Source organism: Thermobia domestica, chromosome 9 (assembly GCF_964235325.1).
Source record: "Thermobia domestica chromosome 9, izTheDome1.hap1.1, whole genome shotgun sequence".
Taxonomy (NCBI): Eukaryota; Metazoa; Arthropoda; class Insecta; order Zygentoma; family Lepismatidae; genus Thermobia; species Thermobia domestica.
In genome coordinates this window covers 178,980,063-179,007,900 of record NC_137462.1, presented here as the reverse complement: position 1 = coordinate 179,007,900, position 27,838 = coordinate 178,980,063, and the positions used below count along the sequence as shown (strand labels likewise).

At 36.1% G+C, this 27,838-nt stretch overlaps 1 protein-coding gene across 3 annotated transcripts in view; it reads left to right on the top strand.

Moving 5' to 3' along the window:
* Nucleotides 1-27,838, top strand: part of LOC145660470 (uncharacterized) — a 164,159-nt gene that overhangs the window by 24,961 nt on the left and 111,360 nt on the right. For all 3 annotated transcript variants that reach the window (XM_081725534.1, XM_081725536.1, XM_081725535.1), the window contains exons 2-3: nucleotides 1,069-1,363; nucleotides 27,148-27,363. In XM_081725534.1, coding sequence (XP_081581660.1) covers nucleotides 1,076-1,363; nucleotides 27,148-27,363 — 504 coding nt within the window. In that variant the 5' untranslated portion in view covers nucleotides 1,069-1,075. The remainder of the gene's footprint in view (nucleotides 1-1,068; nucleotides 1,364-27,147; nucleotides 27,364-27,838) is intronic.

Below are 27,838 nucleotides of genomic sequence, written 5' to 3'. Positions count from 1 at the left end.
GAGTTTGGCTACGGTCTTATAATTTGAAGTACTCACAAACCACCTCTATAAAAATTGTTACGGAAATACAGCAGGATTCTGAAACATGGATATTTGGATAAGGCACATACTAGTTCCTAAATAAAGTCTTGACCCGACTACTGTAGGTCCCATAATTTCGAAGCTGTGCACCTTTAAAGTCCATTTTTTCATATTTTCGGCAGCCTATAACTCCGAAAGGAAGCATTTGTGCACCCAGGTTGGTCTATACTTTTCGTCTCATCTTGGTGTTAGGAATCGCCTCCCAAACGTTGTCGGTGTTGTTTTGAAACACCCTCTCTCTCTCTCTCTCTCTCTCTCTCTCTCTCTCTCTATATATATATATATATATATATATATATATATATATATTTAATACTTAATTTTGCAATTAAAGGAATGTAGTTTTTAAGCTCTATTAACCTCTTTATCTGAACTGCAAATATGTGACGTAACTTCCGTATAGTATTGAGTTATTTTAGTAATTTTAGTATTTTTGAATTTCATTCTTGTTTTTAAAGATTTTTTACAGTACAGTGCTATGATGTAGTACTTAATAAGACTATTTAAATACAGTATATCTTTATTGAGTTTGACACTTAAAATACCACAGGGAAAAATAAATTCAGTTCACCAAAAGTCTGTTTTTCTCTTCTTTTTTAGTTACCAACTTCAACATTTTTTTCATTTATCAAAAAATCAACCTTAATTGTCGTCTTACAAGTGGAAAGTAATTTCATATTCAGCAATGCCTACCTACAAATTTCATATAAGTAATAATAATAATAATAATAAAATAGCATATATTCAACTGCTGCTGCAGTTCAATATATTCAATTTATTCAACTGAGTTTGCAATTCAGAGGTAAGGAAGTTAAAATGGAAAATATAGGAAAGAAAGTTGTGTTTATAACAACGAACTGTCTTCAGATACAAAATGTTTCAATAGTGGACAGAAATAGTGTAGCTTTAGTATGGACTTGCTGATGCTGACTCTTGGTATAAATTTTGTAACCATTGTCTCCGTATTATTTTAATTTTTTCATGTAGAAAAACAATGGATTCCGATGAGATTGGTACATGGGATGAAGTCCTGAATAATGAGTCAGATGGAGAGGAGGAACAGTCACAGGTGGACTTCACTTTCAACACAACTATCTCCCCTTATATTGAGGAACCTTTGACGAGAAGTGAACAACGGGTTAGTAGCTTTTCTCTGAAAGCTGTTCCTTCTAAGTCATTACAACCAAGCCAAGTATTTAAGAAGAATTCTACACCAGAGGAGCCAAAGCAGACACAGTCCTTTTCTGTGACACGTACAGGTCATCATGCTCTTTTTACTAAGGTATGTATCCCTTTTCTTATACAATATTATTTAATCGTGACGTGAGAAAGCGTGCTGTATAAAGAAACTGAATAATAGAATTTGTGTTACGGATGAATTATTATAGGTAAATTATATTCAGCAGTTTGAGAATAATGAAATTGTTCATTACACTAATGAAATTGTTTCGATAAGAAAGTTACGTATGCGTGAAAAAATCATTGATTGGTAGACATTGTTCAATAATTTTAACTTCCTAATCATGATAATTTAAATAAGCATTAAATATTTTAAGGCTTCGAATTCTTTCTGTAAAATTCTTACAGGTATGGCTCGTAAATTTAATAGGAAAAGTTCATTTTGAAAAGTGTGTAGATGTGTATATTTCGTGAAAAATAAATAGAAAAGTTGACATGGTATTCTTCTCATTACGCAAAAGAAAAAAAAATAGTTTAATATAAAGGTCATTCAGATTGAAGTGGCAATACTACTGTGATTCTGTTGTCGTCTGTCCGGGAGACAAATAATCAACGTGGTGTATTTCTGGTTAGTGACGCGATCGTGTCCACGTGTTCGTCATCGTGTTCCCGTGTTGTGGTCGGTGGAAGCTGTTTAAGTGGGCTGCGTAAGACATATTATTTGCACACATATTTGTCCACGCAACCACCACACAATGTATATCCGTGCAGAACAGCTTGTTTTCGTCGAGTTCTAGGTAGCACGATGTCGCAATGCATGTTGGATACACAAAAGATTATGTGAGACGTGTGGTGACAGTGGTCTACCTTATCGGACGGTTATTAGATGAGGTGTGATATTCAAGGCGGGGCTCTGGTCAACAGACAAAAGGAAGTGGTGGGGGCCTTATTCGAATATATACGGATCATCATCATGGGAAAGCATCACAAATTGCTCGAAAATGATCGGCGATGAACGTGTAGTGAACTGGCTTTTTAACTAAATATTTGATCTGCGTCGGTGTACTACATTCTAACACACGATTTCGGAGTACGTACGATGGCAGCCAGATGGGTATCGCATGTCCTAACGAAGGTACAAAAGTGTCACTGTTGGGAATATGCACGCTTACATTTTCAACATTACGCACATGAGGGTTGATTTTCTGCACCGCATTATTGTGGTTTATAAAACATGGAGAGATTCTATGAACCAGAATTGAAATGCCAGTGCAGGAATGACGCCACTCGGTGTTCCCACGATCGAAAGGTCAAATAACAGCCAGTAAATGTCAAGGTCATGATAATAATGATGATTTGCTATGACCACGAATATGTTATCCTTTCACATTAAGTGCCACCTGGGGCTACCATAAATGCTACGTACTATACCTCGTACCTGAGTTACAATTTGTGGTCAGCATTCCGACACATCTGCAATCTGGACCAATTCTGCGCAACAACGCCAGATGTTATACTGCCCATGCGGTACGGACTGTGTACGACGATGATGTTGAGAGGTACTGAAGTACTCGTCGTATTCCCCGGATATGAGCCTGTAATTTTGATGTTCGCAGATATGAAAGAATCAATCTGAGGAATATGTTTTTGTGATATTTCCAGTATTGTTCGTGCCTTAGAATGCCCTCTCAACACTATCTCACAACCGGAGGCTCTCAACAATATTCAACGTCTGTGAAATATCTGGGAACGTGTTGCCAGGCACAAGAACTACGTTGAGGAAATATAAGGATTTTCATTTTCCAAATAAGAGGGCTACTGGGAAAGGTCCTGCAATCAATATGAAAAGAGATATGTGTAATTCTGGAAATTGCTGTATTGTTTTCCAGAATATTCACCTTGAAGAACGATGTACTTTTGCATACGGTCAGACCAGTTTTAAAAGCTTTTTTTTTTTTTTTTTTTTTTTTTGCACTCTGAGACTACTATTTCAGAAGTTGCATTGTGTCAACAGCTGCTTCAAGCAATACAAATCGCTTACCACTCATCTTATTCTGTATATGTGGGAACAAAAAGAAGTAATTAGGTGATAAATCAAATGAATACAGACAACGAATCATTAATTCGACAGTTCTAATGAACAAAAATAAAAATAATGAAAAAAATAAAAATTTGCTGTGGTGGTGAAGAACGATGCAACGCTTCGATTTTTTTTTTTTTTTTTTTGCTTAATTCATTGATGACTTTGGCAAAGAATTTATTATATGCCATTCAGCATTTACACTCCTTCGATTCTCAGTAGATATGGTTGGTACATGTTTGATATAACCGTAGAAATAAGTGTTTTTTTTTTCTCCTCGAATTTTGCCTACGTGAAGAAAGAGAGGAAAAAAACTTTAAACCCTTGCTGGGTTTTTAGCTTTTTATTAGTATATTATTGGTACAAGTAGGTTGTATCATATTGTTTTATTTCGGACGTTCATTGGGAGGATTAGACACTTTCACTTATTATTATGATATACTACGAAAGTAGTCTTCATATTTAATAAACACTAAAGGACCATTCCATATGAAATCAACAAATTCGAAGCTGGTGTGGCGCATATGTTTTAGATTTCATCACATTTTATAAAAATATTGTGGTACCCAAACATAACCTACATGTAAAATTTTACTGCTGCACCTCAAAGGGGGCTCTTGTAAGGGCTATTCGATTTTTTTTTTAATGCCTAATTTCGCCCTTGACTTAAATTACTGAAACCGCTAGATCTCTCGATATTTGAAGCTATTTGAAAATTGTTTGCACTGAAACAATCTTAGAATTTGTAATATTTAAAGTATAGTAGCAACGAACTGTCCAGATTGAGTTAACCATATGAATTTCACCATCAAAGGGGAAAAAAGTGAAAAAAATGTCAAAATTTGGCAGTTGTATCAGAAAAAGGCTCACCTAACATCCTCAAATTTTCAAAATAAGTAGCTCTAGTATTTCTCTTTATCATATAAAAGAATAGGCGATTTTTTGGTATGTTCAAGGAAAACAAATTCAAGTCTCATATTATTTAATTTTGTAGTAATATGACTTAAAATTTTACATGGCTAAGTATGTTTCTTTAGAATAGTTGCTCATTCTTACACACACACACACACACACACACACACACACACACACACACACACACACACACACACACACATATATATATATATATATATATATATATATATATATATATACATACATACATACATACATACATACATACATACATATATATATATATATATATATATATATATATATATATATATATATATATATATATATTATATCAGGGTGGAAAAAATCATGATTGTTTTGTAAATAATTCTTGTTGATTTTTTGATTTAAATCAAATCTTCCTTCCTCCTCGTATAATACAAGTTGTGAACTGGAGAAAAACATTAGGAATTAATATTAAATGTTAACTATGCTATTTAAGTAAAAGCATTGGGGTTGAATTTTGAATTAACCCTCCACTTCTCCAGTCAATCCTATTTCAATCCCAAACATTGTTTATTAAGCATTAAGAAAAAAGTACATCAGCATGACACTTTCTTTCACAAAAGTTACAGATATTTGGCAGGGGCATATTTTTAAAAAATCGGAATTAGGTTGCGGCACAAAATACATATAAAATATGTAAATTTCACCTCAAGTTATAAAACCTAAAAATTTGTACGTTACGGAGAGGGAATCGGATCCTTTTAAATACGCCTCTGTTATCTGGGAACAAAAACAGACGCACACACAAAACAGTTTTCTTCTTAAGTGTCGAATAGTGATTTTCCTGGTGGAATAGTTAACAATTTACAAACCCTATACTACGAAGAGAAGAAAGCAGTACTCAGCCGTTACCCGTTCAAAACGGGATTTTCCCCAATCATCCCCTGCATGACACTCGTTTCCATACAGTGCCATACATAATTTGAGTCTCAGTGTATTATGATTATTATCCTCCATAATCGAAATAACAGAACAGAAACGGAATTTTACTTATTTTCATTTAAATTAATTTATTTTGGAATTTGATTTAAATCAACGATTTTTATTTAAAATAAATCAAGTGATTTAAATTGCGATTTAAATCATTCCACCCTGAATATATATATATATATATAAACAAGTGGAACCTCGCATCTCAAGTGTAATTTACTAAGTTATTTTAAAACTTATGTGCCTATTGCACAATCTATATAATGTTTGATTGATTAAACAAAATAAACATGAAATAATAGTGAACTATCGTTACATGGAATATTATGTAATACACAAATCACACTTACATGTTTGGTTGATTGCAAGTAACTTGAAATATTAAACCTAAGATCTCTTATAATCAATTTCAGTGAAAATCGTCTCAATAGCTTGAAATTCTTCTTCAGAAATGCTGAAATTTCTTCTAGTACCAGTTGAACTACTGGGTACACCTATGTTAATGATGCAGCTTTCATATGGAATCCAGCATGTGTCAGGTGTTTGTGGCCAGAAAAACATTTTCTTGGTTTCATGGGGATGAAGAAAATTCACCTCACCGTCACGACGTTCCTGTGGATTCTCAACTGTTTTCACAATCCATAATTTCTGTTCATAAATGCACGCAATATATTACTCACATGAAAGATTGATGTTTTTTTTAAATTCTGCTCGAGTATTTAGAGTGAATGTTGTCTTTGAAGAAGATCACGACTGACTTCAAGTTTTGACGGGCTGGTGAGTTTATAATGATGATTTTCAACTGTCCCTTGCAATTTGATGGCTTTCTGGAATCCCTTCTGTAGCATTGGAGGAACGTTTTCAACATCTTCCGTCGACACAAAAATGACGTTAATTATAGTTTGACAAAATTCGAAGAAATCGGTAACAGTAACAATCTGGTTATTCAATAGCCTCTATAAACTAATACATCTCGTTAGATGTTTCAGCATCCCACCTATGCCATTGCAAATACTTTTGCCGTGGCTTGTGGCAAAACAGTTCTAGTCAAAAGTGAGTCCAAAATAACTTTCATGGAGACATAAGTTGACAGTTTTATAGTTTTTATATTGGGCTGCTGATCCATCACTAAAGTATAACATGTTTATACTTCGAAACAATAACTCGGAAAGCATAAAATGTGACTGCATCATGCTTTAACTTATCGCTGACATAACATAATGACTGACATTTGACAATAGAAGTTACAGATCTCAGTAGTATATTTCAAAAGAATGCTTTGTTTTTTTAGAAGAGTCAACTATAATTGAGCATGATTTGTCATCCAAAGTCTTTTGTGTGTTTGAAGTAGTCGCTCTGGTATTTGGCTATGAAGTGATGCTGTGGTAATTTATTACTTTTTTCTACCAACATTTCAGTGAAGTCAACTGTATCTTTAAACATTGTCTCCATTTCTCCATTTGGATTCTGCAGCGTTTGATTTCTTATAACAGCTAACGAACATCCTGAAGATTCATTGCAGCAGTGTAAAATTCCTCAATTTGATGCTATCTTCCTGCCAAACCAGACCAGTTTCTATTATTATTAATCTATCTAAGATCTTGTTTTATGCAGTATTATTCTCAATTTCTTGCTCTACTCAAAGAACCTTTTCTCTTAGGGTTCTTGACTACAACTTATTACCACTCTGTGCAACACACTGTTTTTGTTTGTACCGTCCACTCATATTAAACGTCTCATTATATCTGCATGATTTTCGGTTACGTATAGCTATTGAGATGTTTCGCATATTGTTAGATAGTCAGTCACACTAATCCAACTATTTTCACGAAATATAATATGCTGTATTGTAGAGCTTGTTAATAATTATGAAATATATATATCTACATAAAAGTCGGAATCTTTTTTTGAGAAAATTTTCCGAAAAATTTTACCTTCAAGAATAAATTAACCTTTCTGAACAGTGGCAGCATAAGGCAAACTGGGGCCCGGGGCCAGTGAAGAAGATCGGGTCCCCTTTTGACATTCATTTACATTATCATTTTTTTCTGTTTACTCCTCCCCCTTTCCCGTTGGTGTGTGTGTTTAGATCATTTTAATCATATATATATATATATATTAAACAAATGGGGTGACATTTAGCATCCCTGTCTATTTATTTAATACTTAGAACCGCCTTCAGGCTGATATTAGAAATAAAACTGGACCAGGACATTCATTGCATATTGTTTTATTTATTTATTTATTTATTCATTTTTAAACAAAGGACACGATAGAAAAAGGATTAGGGATACAAGTGTAACGGAAACTACAACCCACGACAGAAATAACATAATCTTAAGAATGAACAAAACAATCAAAAATCCAGAATTTATCCTACACCTATACTATCCTAGTATCAACGGATACTATAATTAGATGGAATAGTGGAAGTAATGCTCCTAATAATACATTTAGAGACAAATTTACCTACAAAATGTAACAATGAGCTGATATTGCAAAAATTGCAAATAATAATATAACCGATGCTATTTCTAAATGTAAGCTTTGTTTTCTAGAATTCTTTGTTCGGTTCGCGCCTTTGGTGTTTTTCCTGTGCAATTTCTCATATGAGTCAATTTATTCATAGTTTCTCCCTGTTTGAATTTGCACTACATGGGTTTTATTTGATTAGATTTTTCTTCAACAATTAGCCCTATTCACTTTAACATTAGGTTCCTCTCCAGTGATCATACACAATACTTAAACACTTTTTTACCGAACTATCAGTAAATAATGGCTAGAATAGATTTCTCTCCTGTGTGTCTTCTTCATTTATCTTTCACTAGGTTTCTATCCAGTGATAATGTCTATTTAGTCCCACTACTTTTGCCGAAGTATCAATGCATAGTTAAGCACTAGAATATTTCTCTCCTGCTTGTCTATTTTACTAATGTTTCCAGATTTCACACTTGTTTTATTCTGTCACTTATGACTATTTCCATTACCTCTTACTAACATAGTATTAGAATATATTGTAACAAAAAGTCCTGAATGTATTGAATAATTGGTGCTATATTATAGATTAAATATGTAAGCACAGAACTCTACTACGGGTTATACCCCCCTACTTTTCATTACCAGCTATCACCAGTCAACTGACAGATCTTAACGGCTTTTTATTACTCTTTTGGTACTTTTGTATTTTTATTGCCTTTACTTGAAACATGAGACTACTTTCGACAGTAGTTCCACTACCATATTAGCCTGTGTTCCAGCAACGTGCAGGCTTGCTTTGGTAGGAGCGAAAGTCTCAACTATATTATCAAAATCTAAAGTGGATGCTAGTTCATTTTCGATAGAAAGAATGTCCAGATTCGTGAATCTTTCTTGACTCATTGTGGAAAGCAAGTATGATTTTATCAATTTCATTTTGCTGGAAGACCTTTCACACGATGCGACAGATACGTGCAGTGTTATCAAAATCTGAAGAGAGGTTGGCAAACTTTAGTAAATTTCAAGCTCCATTGAAGATACATATTTCAGGATACCTTGTGGGGAAATGTCAAACTGTTCTTTAGCTTTTTGAGCACACCTTAGTGAACGGATTATATCCTTACAATCCTGAAATAATTCTAAGCCATCCAGGTCATTCGGGTAGAACAAAGTCAAATCACAGCAACATGCTTTTAGCCTTTCTTCGCTCTTATTGTCTAGCTGCTACACAAAGTTGGCGATAGAACACAGGAATCCAAATCTGTCGTTGAGGTCATGCATCTGAGTAAAATGATCGTACATTTGTTGTCTCATCTTATCTAGAATTTCATTGATAGAGCGCTTCACTTTGGCCTGTGCAGTTAGGGGTTCATTCTTTGCTTCTCCAGGCATGCATTTCTTTCTCCTCCTCAGTTATGGTGTGTATCCTCAGTTATGTTCCATGCCCTGCGACTTCCTTTAGCTGCGGATATGGTTTCCTTGCCCAACTCAAGTCTCCAGATATCAGTGGTGTCAAATAGGCTCTGTAACTGAATAAGAGTTTGATTGAAACTCATATCCTGAGATTGAAGGCATTTTTGGATCCGATCAATATATGAGAGATCAGCACAAGACTACTCTATATAAGGCTAGGGTCAGACACGCCTCTTTTTTCTCCGTGGAAGCAGTGGTCAAACTATGACGTCACATGGCGACAACTAAAGGGACAACACACACACACACACACACACACACACACACACACACACACACACACACACACACACACACACACACACACACACACACACACCTGTTTGTCTACCCTACAAAAGGCGTATGCGAGCTGGGCCATAGGAAAACCGAGAATGCATTCATATCTACTTTAGTATTGAAGCTACTTTCCTGATACGTTTCCAAAAGTTGCGTCGGCAATAGAGCTACGTTCCCAGAGGCATCAGAATGCAATATCTCGTCCATGACTGGATGCGTACAAATGAGCACCCAAACCAACTGGGTATTTGCAAAACGAGTAACTGTAACAAACGAAGACACTAACAAACAAACAAAGATAATGTGTGTAAAATGTGTAAAATGTGAGTTCAGTGAGTAAACGTGAGCAGTGCGATTAGAGCAATTGCTTTAAACACTAGTTAACTTTGTAGCAAATGAAACACATGGATTAATGCTGTTGACTTTCTTGGGTCTTCCAGTTTCTTTCCACATTTCCTTTCCACCAATTATTTCATAATCATTCAGTCTCATTAATCACCCGTCTGTTATAAGCTATAAAGTATAATCAAGGGATATAAAACTAGTAATTTCATTTGATTTCAAATGAAATAGCACATTGATTCAATCCCCGGAGAAGTTAGTTTGTGGTGGACAACATCGTTTCCATGGGTTTTCTCGGAGTACTCCCATTTCCTTCCACATTCTCATTCCACTAATTCTTCCATCGTCATTCACTTATCTTAATCACCGCCTCCCTTAACATAACGGCATAACGTGGGACGTTAAACTGTAAGATTTCATTTCATTTTGAAATGGAATGGCGAGACTAAAGTAGGGTTATATTTGTTTGTTTGTTCGATGAAGGTTAGTGTTTCTTTTCAGCACCGAGGCTGTAATAGACGAAGACTTATAGGTGAAGGTGGAATCAGAACCACAATAATAGTTCATATTTTATTAATGCTACCATGAGACTATGTGACCAAAGAAGGTCATGCTAGCTACAAGACCAGCGTGAGAACAATATTATATGCCTACAAGAAACACGAAACAAGATACATTCTTCATACCAGGTGGGAGACCCGGATTCAATTCCCGGCGGGAGCTCATGTGGTTTGGATTCAATGTTAATGAGTAGGTCAAGTCTCATATAGCCTTGCTGCTGAAAGGGACGTTAAATTCAAAATCAACTCAATTATTCGTACCATCAAATTTAATATTTTTGTTATAACGTGGAAAATGAAGTACTAAACGACAAGAATACTGCAAAACAAGATAGAATATAAAACAATAAAAGGCAGTAAGTTTAAAATTGTCAAGGAAAGGATTTTAAAAGGTTAAGACATTATCATGTTACTTGCGTTAACACTTAGCAACAACACACAAATATACTATTATACTATTGAACTAATATATTATTAGTTCATATACTATGACTAATATACTATTGAACGTCGTAATCTTGTATCACTTAAGATTTCTGTTTCTCTGAAATATTATAACATATTTGACTAATCCAATCAATTTATCTATTTTACTGTTTTAGCCGTAGTAACTATGAAACAAACCATAGTTTATACTAATATGCAATGTTGTCAATTTTAATGCGAATGGTTAGCAATAATCTGTGCCTTCACTTTTTTGATAACTTTTTCATCCGTTTGTCTTGACATACTTACAGTACTCTTACAGAATTTTTTCTACTTCGATCTCTCCATAAAATCCATACATTTGCTCCCAAAGGATTCAACTGTTAATTTAATGAGAGAATAGCGGGACGATTTGAATCCAAAATTAGTGACTAACAAAACTTGATCCGTGCCTTCTACGTGTGCACCATTCTTTTCTCGGTTTTCTGTCTTACACGCATGCTTCAAACAATCACTGATCTTACCAGGTATTGCGGAACTCAAATGCTACACAATGCTTCATATAAGCATTATATAACTACCTATGAAATTTCGTAGTTGACTTTCCCAACTTCAGGGAACAAAACCTAACTGTAACATTCTATTCAATAATAATAATAATAATAATAATAATAATAATAATAATAATAATAATAATAATAATAATAATAATAATATTTTAAATAATAATGTGTAACTCTGTTACTGCTCGACCACTGACATTTGCGCTATGCACTTGATAGACATATACTTTCATTTGAGTTGATTTAGAGTTCAGCAGCGAGGATATATGAGACGGAACCTACTGCTTAACGTGGAATCCGAACCACATGTTCTCCTGCCGGGAATCGGACCCGGGTCTCCAACTCCAAAGGCGCGCGCAATAACCGCTTAGCTACGAAGAAACTCATAGACATATTTGCTTTCGGTGCAGTTTTCATTTCTCTTTTGCAAAAACTTCAATTCCGTATATTATTGTCGCACTGTACTTGTGTATACATAAATATATTAGCTCAGTCTCTTGAATAATTACAGGAGGAAAAGTACGGCAATGGTGGATCTTGTGGCATGTCAGGACTAATATTTTGCAACAATGGAAGCAAGTTCTATAGAAGGATAAATGTACAGAAAAAGAGGAGGTTGACAATTCTTTGAAGTATAGATAAAAAATTAAATTGGTGTTTTTGATATCCTAATTTAGACCAGTCGCAGAAACAGGCCATTCACGAGTTATTATACAAATATAAAAATATTTTATACACTCCGAACGGCATTGGATATTACAGGGGCTACAATCACAAAATAAGAATTCCTAAATCGGCAGTGTTCCAGAACAAATCTCCATGTTCCAATGCATGTTCGAGATCAGACAGACAAATTCAAGAACTCATTAATACTAGAATTATACGACCCACAGTTGATAATAACTTCACCTCGCCACAGAATATTTTCAAGAAACTAAATACGAACGCCTTTAGAATTTTTTTGAATTTACAGCAGCGTAAAACATACATATCTATGGGTGCCATGCCAAACTGAATATGTGTTAAACACTTTGAAAGGCAAAAACACATAACGACCTTAGATCTCTCCTCGAGCTACCACCAAATCTTGCTCCATCCGAAAAGCCCCTGATACATGACCTTCGAGGTCAATCACACAAGAAAATCTTACAAAATTCTCATATGTGTGATGGGTCATAAAACTAGCACGCAAGTTCTCTTAATTGCAACTAGGATGATTTTACGTTGATTAACGAATAAGATCTTGTTGTCGATAACATCGTGCTAAGAGGCTAGTTTTCAACAATAGCTATCGGAATTTTATTTTAAAAATTAAGAAATATTTGTGCTTCACTTAAGACAAATTTATTTTAGTCAGAGCTGAATGCTCTCGGATATTTAGTATCAGGCAATTCTATTAAAATCTCTCCAAGAAACCAAAAAACAGCATTCAAGATTCCACCAAAAGAGAATTTTGCAAAGTTTTACGGGCTTATGCTCCTACTTACTGGCACATAAGGATTTTGCCATGAAAATAGAATCTTTTTAACAAATGTTTCCATAGCAATATTAGTATTTTTCAGATGATCTTATGGATTCTGTTCGTGGTGTTGGAGCTGTAAGGTTCCGTGCCTCAGGTGTAGGCAACTACCATAAAGCATGCTTCATTAACGAGCACGTGTTTCCTGTTGAAAACATAATCACCAACAGACGGTGGAAAGAGGATACAAGAAAGACGCGAAGTTGTTCCGAAGGAAATCGAAGATGGTCAACCCTCTCCTCACGAACTTCCCCTTCAGAGAACAACCATAAAAGAAGATCTCAAATGGACAGAAGAATAAATTTCAGTGCTTGTCGCTAATCTTCTTAAACTATTCCTGAGATCGTTTTGTGTTACGGAGATTTCCTCAAATCCAACTTCTGAAGCCGTAATAGGCAAAGGAGTATTTCTTTAACTATCTACCCTAGAGGCTGCAATAAACAAAGAGATACAACTACACTATCTCCTGAAACTACAATGAGTAAGAAAGATATCCTTTAAATCACCACCCTAGGCCGTTGTGGGATAGAAGATTTTATCTTTTAATCTTAAGCTACTTATCACCATCGATTTCGGTAGAGGCAAAAACATTACTTTCGTTGCAATCATAGCACTGATCTGAGAATAAGCTAGCAATTATTTATTTCAAACTAATTTACGGCTTTAAACTTGTTTCAGAGGCATATTGAAACGTGTGTCGCATGGACACTGCTCTCAATAGATTTGCGTGCACCGGAATATATTTACTTAACCCTCAGATATTTACAGACACAACTATCTGTCCAGAAACTTGATTCGTGTCGTAAGGTGATACACTAGACCTACCTGTGAACACCCACAATGTTCAACTTCGGTAGGGGTTGAGGAAAAGGGGGGTACTTCTTGTTTATCGTCTGCAGGGAATCTATGTTCTCCACATATGCCCGAGAAATCAATCTTATCGTTCATCAACTAGTAAAGTGCTCTGCATTAGTGAACAGTTATAATCATTGCCGGTAAATCGCAAGAGACATTTAGCGTCACGCACCAGAACTGGGTAGATTTCGATACCATATGAGGCAAATTGAAAGAAAAAGTGACTTCAGCAAACGAAGTAGCAAAGTAACGTAACAAGAAGCTAATGAACCACCACACGGACTACGAGAAAATATTAACAGGAAAGCATCACTGAATTCATAATTTGTGGTGAAACGTTCAATGAAGGCTGGGTGTAGTGTGAATTCTGCGATGGCTGGGTACATGAAACGGCACCTCAATTTAATCAACAGATATCATTACACACGTTACCATTGTTAGCTTCGTGGGTAGGTTTTCTTATTGTTCCTTCTATGTATAGAATATGATGTTTTTCAATTATCTTACGTGTTCGTTAGTGCTCGCCAATATTCCAAATATGTTAAATTTAGCGATCTGTGTTGTCATTTGTTTATTTCATTATTTTGGCATTTATGTCGATATCTTCAGTTTGTTAATAAAGTTCACATTCCATATTTCAGGGTTATTTCGTGGCAATTTTATATCTTTTTACCAAGAGGCACTTCAATGTGTTAAAATGTCTGGGGCTACCTCCTTTCCCATAAAAATGTAAACTAATACATGTTTATCTTGCCAGGTTTACTTTCAGAAAATGCTTAGCACTCTTGAGTTAGGTACTAATTTGTGCAAAACAAAAAGTTGGACACCAGTCAACTCCCCTCCTGAAATTGGAGGAGGCAGTGCTCCCTTACATCACTCTTCCGTCTTGTAACGCCACTACGAATTTTATGATTCCTGATGCAGGGACGACCATGTTTTCAAAGATTTTGTATCCATTTAACACAGGCTGCTAGTATAGAACAGATAATTAGGCCCAAATGAAGATCAATAATAGAGTGAGAGCAGCTAGATTCATTGTTTCTACTCTTGGATAAATTTCACAAAACAAGGTTACTTCCCTTTCCAGCAATGCTACATGATTTGCTATATCTATTCGATGTGCATTGTTAAATCAGTGTACAAAAGCATTTTTTTTTCGCTACAACTGAATGCCGCAACAGATCAACGAAAGGTACAAAAATCTACCAAGACAAACTACATAAAATCAATAGGTTTCGTTCTGAAACAATCACAGGAAAATATGGATGTTATCAATATGGTTGACTAGTATGTGGGAAACATTTTGAATATCAATGTTCAGCTAGGAGCGCACAATGTAGAAATTGCAACGAATATAATCATTTTGCACAATATTGTCCAAAAGGTATACAAATAGGTACATAAAAAGAATCAATGAGTTGCCTGATGAAGATATTCAGAAGGAAGACAAGATCTTCATTCTTACTGAATTACAGAAGAATTAGATGACAGAAGCAAATACGAATGTAGAAGATGAACGAAATTTTAGTTCAGTGGAGATTTTATGTTAAGCTCCCTTCAGGTAGCCAATACAGAGAAGAAAATATGTTCACTAGTAATTAATCGAATTTAATTGGTAAAACGAAATTCAGAGGTTAAACACGAGAATCTTGAACCAGAAAATCGATAACAGAGGATTCAGGTCTGTAGACACACCGACACACCGACAAACAGGTAGTAGAAATGGAATACCTTAGTATGAGTCAGGGAATACGTATAAGGTCAACAATAATAGAAGGAAAGAATACAAATAATAGAAGTCCAAAACAAATATGGTAAACAGGTGAGAACAGAAAATAAAGTTACGAAAGAAAGAAACAGAAGAAAACAATACAGAAATGTAGATAGTAAAATAATAAGAATGTGTAAAAATAAAAGAGAAGGCGAAGATATAAAGGGATTAGTCAAGAAAAAAGATGTAGAGGATAAGTATAAAGAAATGATACAAAAAGATGATGGATGGAAGTCTGAAGAATTAAAGCAAACCGTTGAGACACAGGTGAAAAAGAGAGTCAGTGAGAAAAGGAATGCGTACAAGTTTACTTTTGGCGCACCACTAGAAACAATTGTTAAAACTTATAATTCTTTTACTAATTTCCTTCTTATTATCCCCTAAAAGGTTCCCCTTGGCGACATGAAAATGTCTCACTTGGCATAGATAAAATACAGGGATGAATAATTAAATATTATAGTGCAAAAACTCAAACCAACCTGCCTTAGGTGGCCATTAAAACACGAATGCTATCCACTCAGGTCAGGGAAGAATAAAACTGGTGGGTCCGTACGCTAGCGCGGGAGTGCGTCCGAAAGGAACAAGTCTGTCAGCAGTCGGGGATATGTGCGCAAGCCAAGATGAAAAGGAATGGGTTTTGTCAATAGTACGAATTTCAATAGCACTTGTAATTTTTTTTCCAGTAACGTTGCACTTGAACATACAAATACAGGTTTTTTACATTGTGCAAAAATATGCTGCCAGTGGAAAATAACATCTAATAGTGCCATCTTTTATATACACTCACTTATTATATCCGGCGTAAATCACTTGTGATCATTTTATACTAGAACACTACACTTGTAAACCTATAATACAGAGTATTACTTTGTATTTCATTCTGTCGCCATTTGTTCCTTATAAACATGCCTATCCATACAAAGAATTGAATTTTACATGTAAATAGTTCAAAGTGTCGTGCGCCAAAGCTACACCTGCACATAAGAATGAGATACAGGTGAAGACGGGGGTTAAGAGGGAAAGAAGCTGCAAAAAGAAGTGAAAAGGGAGAAATTTTTGTATGATGGTTATTAGTAGCGAAAAATACATTAATGAAGTGCCATCTGACAAAGTAGAAGAAGAGAAGAAAACGGAAAAAAGTTCTGATATAAAACAGTTGAATATTTGTTGTTTGTAGTTGAAAGATAAAGTGTTGAATGTTTGTTGATTTCGGCTCCTATTGCCTATTATTTCGTGTGCTTGTGGGAACTCAAACGATGTTTTCGAATATCGTAGCTTTTGATATGTTAATAGTATTGAGTGAAGTCGGGAGAATTATCGCGAGGCTGCGCGGCTATATGATCAACGGTTTCTCAATCGTGCTGGGCAGTCAAGGAAAGGGCTTCGTCTTGCACTTGATGTGCAGAGGACTGGGCATGTCCCTTCTCAACACAAAAGACGTCAGCAGATCAGGCGCCGTGTTTAGGATAAACGGTCTCCCGGCATCCTTGCTGCAGTCCATGTGGTTCCCCAAATCTCGAAAACACGATTCGCCAGGGATGCTGCGATAAGCACCATGACGGTTTGGAGGATTCTGCTCAACAACGTGCTCCATTTTGACCATGTTCATCTGAATCAGGAACTCCGAGAACAAGATTTACATATCCGTCTAGTTTTGTCAGTGGATGAGTGCCAGGAAACCCATGTTTCCACCGGGACATTCTGTGGACGGATGTAGCAACCTTCAAGAGTAATGGAGATGTCAGCATACACAAGCACACTACTGGTCCAGTTTGAATCCTTTTTTTTGAAGTGTCTACGTGCACTACGAACAGAGAAAAATGCCTGTGCCGGTGGACTGATAGTAGCAATTCAACTTCAAAAAAAAAAAAACGTAGATCCCAAACCGCAGAATTTAACGATAAGTGTTTCCCGTAAAAGTTGTTTCTATTTCAATAATACTTCCAAAGAATTCGAAATTGATACCAATTTCCATTTGAAATTTTGGAGTTGACCACCGTGGATGTATCCCCCTACGCCAATTGATATAGAAGCATCACCATTGATTCTTCACGTACGATTTGGTCATTCAGTTTTTTGTTGTTTGAAGTGTCTGCGTGTACTACGAACAGAGGAAAATGACTGAGATGGCAATTGGTCTGAAGTGGCAATTCAACAAATAACATAAATAGATACCAAACCGTAGAATATGACGAAAAGTGTTTCCCGTAAAAGTTGTTTCTTTATCAGTAATACTTTCAAAGAAGTCGAAATTGATACCAGTTTCCATTAAAAATTTTGGAGTTAATTCCCGCTACGACACTGGATATGGGAGTATCACCATTTTATTATTCAGATACGATTTAGTCATTCATTTTCTGTTTGAAGTGTCTCCGTGCACTATGAACAGAAAAATGAGTTTACCGGGTTGTCTGATAGTAGCAATACAACAAATAATAGATGTAGATCCGAAACCCTAGAATTTAACGAAAAGTGTTTCCCGTAAAAGTTAATTCTTTTTCAATATTACTTCTAAAAAATCGAAATTGATACCATTTTCCATTAAAAATTTTGGTGTTGACCCCCTTGGTGTATTCCCGCTACGCCACTGGATATGGAAGTATCACCATTTGATTCTTCATGTACCATTTGGTCATTCATTTTTTGTTTCCAGCGTCTACGTGCACTAGAAGCTGAGAAAAATGTCTAAGACTGGTGGTCTGATACACCCTCTTCCCCTCCCTACATTGGACCGTCAAACTAAAATGATAAAAGTCATCCCAGGTCCGAACTTCATCCATGTTGAAAATTTGAATGAGATCGGTTTGGTGATTCCAAAGTTATGAGGTTTTACTAGTATATACCCGCTTCGCTGGGTGAAATGAAAATTTAAATGCACAATTCCGTGTCTCATGTGTTCTGTACCCGTGAAATATGCTGTTTTCGTTTTTAATGGCATCGAATTAAACGGCATCGGAAAGATTATTGATCACCTCGGCGATCCCGAATACCACGTATTCGACGCTAATATTAATCATTTTCAATCATTTCATTATCTCCCAAGCTACAAGGCTGAGTTTGGTTTCAAACGGGATCGGAAGTGTCATTCTTCATCTCAGCGACCCTAAAAACTACGGATCAGACACTAGTGTCGGATAATTTTGAACATTTATATATATATATATATATATATATATATATATATACATATATCCCCCTCCTCTTCTTTCATGTTGTGCGGCACGGCATTGGATGTGTTACCGGTCATCTCAGTGACCCAGGAAACTATGGATTCGACACTAATATGGGTTATTTTTTATTTCCCTCTCCCCCTCTCAGAAGACGCGCGGCTGAATTTGGAATCAACACCATACGAAGTGTCATTGTTCATCTCGGCGATCCCAGAAACTATAGATTCAACACTAATTTCGAATCATTATATCCCCCTCCCCCTTGTTGCGGCCTATGTCATCGGAAGTATCACTGTCCATCTGAGAGACCCCAAAAATGTGGATTGAGCACTAATATCTGTCATTTTCGACCATTTTTAAACGTTTTACTCCCCCTCAACCAAGTTGAAGGTTTGAATCTGAATTTAAACGGGATCGAAAGTATCACTGCTCATCTAAGCGACCCAGAAAACTATAAATTCTACTGATAGTGGACATATTCGACCATTTTTGATATATCTCTTTCTCCCCCTTCTTCAACTTGTGGAGCTGATTTTGGATTTAAACCGGATCGGAAATGTCTCTGTTCATCATAATGATCCCGAAAACTATGGATTAGACACTAATATTGGTCATTTTCAACCATTATTATATACAACTCCTCCTCCCCTCAACCGTGCTGCGGCACACGGCGTCAAAATTGTCACTGTTAATCTCAGCAAATCCTAAAACTATGGATTCGACACTAATATTAGCCATTTCCGATCATTTTTAATGTTTATTCCCCTCCTCTACGTTGCAACGTCCCCCTCCTCAACTATCAGGGCTGAACTTGGATTGTTACAGCATCAGAAGTGTTACTGTTTCTCTCATCGATCCCGAAAACTATGGATTCAACACTAATATTGGTCATTTTGATCATTTTTAAATTTCTCCTCCTTCCCCCTCCCCTACGTTGCATCGTCAAAGTGAGTATCCTTAATCCCTGCCCGAAAACTCATGTATGTTGAAAATTTGATTGAGATCGGTCGGATGGTTCAAGAGTGATAAAGTCTCAAAGGCAGTCATTTTTATTTTTTACATATATCTCCCCCTCCCTCTCCCCTATGGTGGCTCGTCATAGTGAAACGATAAAAAACACCCAAGGTTTGACCCTGATACATGTTGAAAATTTGATCGAGATTGGTTGGGTGGTTCAAAAGTTATTAGTTTTATTAGTTTTTATTCATACTTTCCCCTCCTTTCCCTCTTCCCTAGGATCTACCGTTAAAGTGAAATTACAAAAATGTTTCCACATCCGAACCTTATGCATGTTGAAAATTTGATTTAGATTGGTCGGGTGGTTCAAGAGTGATGAAGTCAGAAAGACAGTCATTTTTATTTTATTTTTTACATATATCTCCCCCTTCCCCTTCTCTATACTTGCTCGTCATAGTGAAACGATAAAAAGCACCCAAGGCCCGACCCTCATACATGTTGAAAATTTGATCGAGATTGGTTGGGTGGTTCAAAAGTTATTAGTTTTTATTCATGTCCCCCTCCCAACCCCCTTCCCTAGGATCTACCGTTAAAGTGAAATTACAAAAATATTTCCAGATCCGAATCTCATGTATGTTGAAACTCTGAATGAGATCGGTCGGATAGTTCAAGATTTATTAAGTTACAAAAATAGTCACTTTCACTCTTATATAAATTGATTTTTATATACCTCCCCCTCCTTCTCCTCCCATACGTTGCTCAGTCAATTTAAAATTATAGAAAAAATCCCAGGCCTAAACCTAATCTATGTTGAAAATTTGATCAAGATCGGTTGAGTGGTTCGGGAGTTATTAAGTTTTATTTATTTTTATACCCATTCCCCCTCCCCCTCACTTTTACCATCCAAGTGAATAGCCTAAAACCAGCCCGGCCTTGAACCTCATCCATGTTACAAATTTGATCGAGATCGATCAAGCGGTTCAGCAGATTTAAAGTCATAAACATAGTGATTTTCAATTTTATATATATAGATATATTTTTATATACACACGTCTCCCTCCCCTCTCCCTCTCCTCAGCTCTCCTCTCCCTCTCATTTTAGGCATAGGGTTATTTTTACGTAATATCCATATCCGAGTTCTTACTGTGAAAAATTCCTTGCTATAGTTGCTATTTTTCTTTAACGTTTCAACAAATACTTGATTGGCAACAATGGTGAACGCAGCCGTTGGGAGTTTGAATTGCTCTAGTTCCTGCTTGGAATACACACGTAGATGGCACTGCGTCGTAATACACACCGATCGAGAAACGAAATTTTTCAGTCTGAGCACACACTTTACACACACAAACCGGCTGTATCCGTATAAACGAGCGGAGGCAAAAGAACTCGCGGGGGGGCCCCTATAATGGTCCTGCACGCGTTAAAAGTAAAAAACTTTTCGAGCAACCACTAAAAAATGCTCGCTTTGCAAAAATTGCTCAGAGTGCTGCTCTGTAGCCGATCGACCTACAAAGATTGGCGGGTTCACCAACGCACACCCACACACACACACACACACACACACACACACACAAAATAATGGGAAACATGTGTGGCTGAAAAGAAGAATTTGAGAAGCAATTCTGTTAGAAATTAGTTTGTTTTGTGATTGTGTTGTGAGCTGTGTTTCGTTGTGTGTATTTTTCCATTATTATCACATATTCGTGTGTTAATGCTGAGTGTGCTGTTTCAACTTGTAAGACCAACAGCAGAAGTTGCAATAAAGACATTATTTTTCATCGTTTCCCAAAAGATTCTGCGGTCTCTGCGGTGTGGACAGTGAGGTGCAAACGAAAAGACAGTTTTAAGCCCGAAAATAGTAGAATTTGTTCTACGCATTTTTGTAGTGATGATTATGAGCGTGACTTGGAACATGAATTATTAGGCCTCCCTCCCAGAAAACGTCTTAAACAAGATGCAGTCCCCAAAATAAGTTTACCGTCTAATTTTTCTCCCCAAAAATCAGAACGAGGTGATCGACAGTTAGTAAGAGAGAGGAAGCGACAAATAGCGAGAATACTACAAGAATCACCGTCATCTCCTAAGAAGAAGTGTAAAAGTGTACTGAGTGATAATGTATGTGATAATGATAATGATCTCCAAAATAACTTAGTAAAAGAAAACGAAGAATTACGTGTACAGCTAAATAATTTAAAGAATCAATTAAAAACGGAAAAAAGCCGCAACAGAGCTTATCAAGCTCAAATTTCGAATTTGCGTAAAAAATTAAATCCCAGTAGGCAGCGCAGATTCGTTGCGAGTGAAGTTCGAAGAATTTTACAAACGTTATTCACTGATAGCCAGATTGATTGCCTACTCAATCAGAAAACTAGAACTAAGTGGCAACAAGAAGATATGACAATGTGTTTGTCTCTTTGGACTTTGTCAAAGAAAACATACATGTTCTTGCGCGAAAAGTGCCATTTTCCACTGCCGAGTGTAAGTACCATTCGCCGTTGGTTTCGTTCAATAAAATGTGAACCAGGTCTTCTGAAGCAAGTCATATGCATATTGAAGGCCAAAGGTGAAGGTCTATCTGTTTCAGAAAAATTGTGTGAGATCTCGTTTGATGAAATGAACATTCTACAAAAAGCTTGTTATGACAAACGGACTGATACTGTATATGAACCTTCTAAACAGGTGTTAGTGGTGATGGTTCGAGGATTAGTGGGTAAATGGAAACAACCAATATATTTTGATTTTGATATTAGGTTTACAAAAACATTATTTGACACAATTGTCCAAGCTCTAGAAGAAATAGGGTATCCTGTGGTTGCTGCAGTATCAGATCTTGGAGGATCAAATAGGCGTCTTTGGAAAGAGTTAGGGATAACAATGAGTAACACGTCATATCGCAATCCTTTCGACACCGAAAGAAATATATTCTTTTTTGCCGATATTCCTCACATGATTAAGTTATTAAGGAATCATTTCTTAGATGAAGGCTATCTATCACTATCAGGAGAGAGAATTTCAAAATTCCCATTAGTAGCTCTTTCGAAATATGACTGTAATGAAATTAAAATATGTCCCAAGCTTCGTGACATTCATATTAACGTTCATGGAACAAACAGACAGTGCGTGATCGGAAAGTGTTGCAAAGGCAGTGCGGTATGTGTATCCAAAGGAAGAAACATAATCGAACTTCATTTTGGCTATAGATAAATTTTTTGATGTTTTTAATTCGGGCCTACCTTTCGATTTTAGAAAGCCCTTAAGAAGTGCTTTTGGAAATTCTATTCAGTCCCAATTAAGTATTTTGTCGCAAATGCTAAATCTTACCTTGGGTATGAGAAAAGTAGGAAGCAAAAATATTTTGCCATTTCAGGAAGGTATTGCAATATCTATTTAATCTTTAATATCTTTATTCGAATATGCCAAAAGTAAATATGGTATACAATATATATTAACGAGTAGACAACCAGGATTGCTTAGAGAATCTCTTTTCGCAGCTACGCTTTGCTGGTGGACAGTATGATCATCCTACACCAGTTGAAGTTAAGTATCGATTAAGGAAACTAATTTTAAGTCGCAATGTTTCCGCTGTAAGTTCAAATTTGAATGTGAGTGAAGACAGTGACGAGCCGTATGTGTCCTCCGAGTTTTATGTATCACTATTGAAAGAATCACAGAGTATAGTTGAGAAGCTCGAACATAAAACTGGTGAATGTTCAAGTAGTAATTATGCAATTGAACAAGAAGGGCTTCATCGGAACTCTATACACGAAACGCCGGAGAAAAATAGTGATGAGAACATAAACACGTCAAACGAAGGTTTGCTGTATATAGCTGGATATATAGCTTTCAAAGAAGGTAAAAAATATCCAGAATTATGCTCAGACAAGAAAATAATAGATGGAAAAGTTTCATGGTTGTCGTTTCTCTCTAGAGATAGTCTTGTGCACCCGTCGAATAAATTTTATGAAGATGTGATGTTCATGAACAGAGAATTTTTGAAGTTTCATGGTTCAACATCATTTCGACAAAGGGCAAAAGTTGTGAAAACCCTATCCGAATTGATTTCGCGCAAGATACCACATGTGCCTCTTAGTGTAATCGAAAGATTTATAAGATTAAGAACTATCATTAGGATTAGGCATATAAACAACGTTATTTTACCAAGTCACGCTCAACAAAAGAAAATGAAAAAGTTAGTGAAGTAATCACACAATGAAGCTTAACGTATCGATATAGCGTCGAAGGAGAGGGTAAGTTCTTCATTTTATATTTCTCGTAAAAAAAAAAAAAATGTCTTTTAGTAGAATAGTTTTAACCTTATGCATTTTTTTGTAAATATAGTAAGTCAATTCAAATTTCTTACGCAAATCACTTTTTTAGGGATTTGTTAATTACTTCTTACTTACTCGTTTGATATTTATTCCGTTAGTTACTTCATGTCGGTGTTTGTGCGTGTGTCAGGGGGGAGTAGACTGTTGCAACTTCTAAAGTTAGTGTGAAAAATGCTATTTACAGGTAGCATTTTTTCGTTTCACCTTAATTTTCCGGGGAATCTACATCCCATGGACTATTCCCTGGCTACCTTCCTGTCACCAAGATACAAATAGAATTGCTTAGATAGCTGAAGGAAGGGAGTGATCCTCGTCCCCAGTATTTTGCATTTTATTTTTAATAATAGAAATGTAACTAAATGTGGTGATCTGGGCGAATATTGTAAAGTTACGTACTCCAAACTAGGAAATTATTTATATTTTTTTTCCTATTTCGTTTCTTTCATCCGAAATTTTTGTGCTATTATCCTCTTTCCATAGAATTTACAAGGTGGTAAAATCTCCGTATTTCAATAGGCGCGAGAAATGTCTTCCGCAAGCTCTGCGGGTCTCCTAGCTTGATCCTTGTCGCCACTCAACGTCACGAATACGTCACAGATCACGTGACAGTACGACCCCAGCCTTATATAGAGCAGTCTTGGATCTGCAGACGAGAAATATAGTTAAATGACTGGATGCTTGCAAGAAGAAGACCAGCATCTCCTCTGGTATCAAGTGTTTCAGTCGAAGTGTCACACAGATCTTCCAACAGATCAATTACTTCATCCAATTGACTAGAAAGTCCCTTCAAAGCTTCTGCTTTTGAACTCCATCTGGTGTCAGTTTTACGTTTCAGACCAATCTTTACGTGATTTTGCAGCACATTTCATCGGTGAGTAGATCTAGAGAAGAATATCAAAAACGTTCCATTGCTCCAAACAAAGCATTCGCCAGAACGTTAACGTGCGCAGCATGTAAGCCACAAGATTCAATGAATTATTGTTACAAGGAACGAAAATGGCCAAAGGACTTATATTCTGTATCAAAGTTTGAACTCCAGAACATTGCCCGGTCATTGTAGGCTGATTTTATCACAAGATTGGCCTCTGCAATCTTAATATCAAGCTTTTCACGTTGTAGTTACTTCAGTATTTCAGCAGAAATACTCTCAGCAGTCTTTCCTTTAACAGAGATAAAATCAGTAAATGCTTCCCGAACTTGCACAGAATCACGTTGTATGTCAACAAATCGAATGATTTGTGACAACTGGTCCACATGAGAAAAATCAGGAGTTGAATTAAATATAATGCTGAAGTATTTTGAATATTTGAACACTTGTTTTCTTATTGAACATTTTCTTCACTCTAAATTTGTGGGCTGAAGTGTAAATTCATACGCCAAAAAACAAGAGCAGAAATGGGAAACCAGCTAAACAAAAGGGTTTTGCTCGCTGAAAATTCGACTTGTAAAGGACAAAAGGAAAAGACAGAAGAAAAACAAGTGAATCAGCGACTATAGCGTCTGCACCAAAGAGCTTTCAGTTAGCAACAGAATGCTAGTACCGTAATAAAGCATTATGTTCATCCCTTCTTTCTACCCTTCTCTTGAACTGACATATGAATAAATAAATAAATAAACAGTGATGTTTTAGGAAGCAGGCTAGCAGACGGGACCCCATTACTTGCATCATAAGACCTTAGAATGTAAACAACACAATATACTTTGACTTTCTTTTAATATATTTTAATCTACTCAGCTTTTTCCTTTAAATTTCTCTGAGGTTATTGAACAAAGTGAAACTTTTATATTTTATTCATATTTTAATCCACATACATTTTTTTCCTTTAAATTTCTTTGGGGCCCCAAGAGAGTAAAACTTTTATCTTATTTATTTTTCACCTACATTCAACTTTTTTCTTTGATTTTCTTGGGGGTTCCAAGCAAGTGAAACGTTTACTTTATTTTTCACCTATATTCAGAGCTTTTTCATTTAAATTTCTTTGGGAGCCTCCAAGATAATGGAACTTTTATTTTATTTATTTTTAATCTACATTCAGTTTTTTCTTTAAATTTCTTTCCGATCTCGAAGAGCGTGAGGCCCGAAGCTTATAGCTTGTATAGCTTATACGGAAATCCGGCACCGGTTAGCTTTATTAGACATATATTTTTGTTGTTTCATCCGTCATTTAGTGTAATATTGATTGATAATTAATTGCGTTTCCTTTTAGGGAAGGTGTGGATTATAAACCTTGACAGCCCTTGTACGGCTTATGCTAACAAAGTTCCTTAGTAATTATTTTTTACCTACCGCCGCCCCCTCCCCCAGAAAGTGGGGCCCGGGGCGAGGGCACCGCTCGCCCCGCCCTTATGCTGCCACTGTTTCTGAACTTTCCCAGAAAAATGGCTTTAACTGTATTATACGGTTGTTAATGAAATGATGTTTTCTGATACGTAAACAAAATCGCTAAAGAGTCCTTGTCGAGAAATTAGCATTTTTTAAATTTTCACTCTTAAGGAGCAACTTTATTTTTGGAAGTAGGAAAAAGTCAGTCCTCTCCCCCTGAACTTAAAAAAGCTTAAAGTTTAAAATTTGAACAGAGCCATATAGGAGAGTCATTTAAAGTGCTAATTTGAAAAGAATAATTCGTCCATAACATGTATATATTTAATACTGTAATCAGTTTGTTAGGTAAGTAATTGTGTACACAAGTCATAAATGAATACTTCTGATGAATCATTGAGTATTTTCGTTGAGGGAATGGGAACTCAATTGTAGACTTGCAAGATAAATCATCTCTCATACTTCGTAATTGCGTGCAAGACTTTAGTCGTCTTTTCTAGAAAATTTACATTTTCGTCCACGCTATTCGACCATTAACTACGATGTTCGACAACTTGGATAGTTTCATGAGAAAGGTTTATACTTACGAAAGATGTAGCAAGAATTTTTCTTTGTTGTTATTAGGAATATGAAAAGTTGCCTAGTGTAAAATAAAGTTCCTTTCGGAAGTTATTATGTACTCTAAACATTTGTACGTAGTAGAAGCACCAGATAGTACTTAGTTTGTTTTTCGTTTAAATATGGAATGTATCTTTGCCGTGTATTGGAGAACAGTAGATATTGGGGTAGGAGTGAAACTCCAAATAAAATTATCGTGTGTGTGCGAGCTTTATAAATATGAGTGACAGTATTTTGGATACATGTGTATTTCAGAAATCAGAATCTGAAGGTGCCAGTTCCAAGCAATCGAAACCAGGAGATTCGTCACTTGTCGGTGAGTTGCCGTTCTATCTGCAGCCAGCAGGAGGAATCGGTGGACAAAACAAAGAGAAGGAACGTTATTCGCAGCCAGATTCCCAACGTAGAGGCAGTAGCAAACCAGATGTGCTCCTTGAACCTCCACCACCTCCGATCATTACGGATTCTGTCGTGAGTATTGGTGTATAACCTATATACTGGATATTGCCTCGTAGGAAATATTGAAATGTTTCATATTTACAGAGTGAAATGAAATTAAGTTTTTAAAGTTTAGCGTCCCACAATTATTTCCTTTAGGCTAAAGGAGACTGATAATGAAAGGGAATGATTGTGAAATTAAATTTTTGTTGCTCTCCCTAGGAATTGTACACAGGGCCACGTGCGCCAAAGGCGCACGTGCTAGCCACTACACAAACTGGAGCCATTTAGATTATAGTTGAATAAATAAAATATAGCCGTGTTATAGCCGTTCTTTCATTTATAGAAAACATCACAACAGATGTTCAAATTGATGCCCTCTTAAGCCTTGCAGGTAGCAATACTATCATTGGAAACTCGCTGTACATTGCGTAACATTATTGGTGAGGTAGTATGGCGTGCAGCTCTGTTATCTTGGCGATCTGCAATGGAACGTGGAACTGTGTTG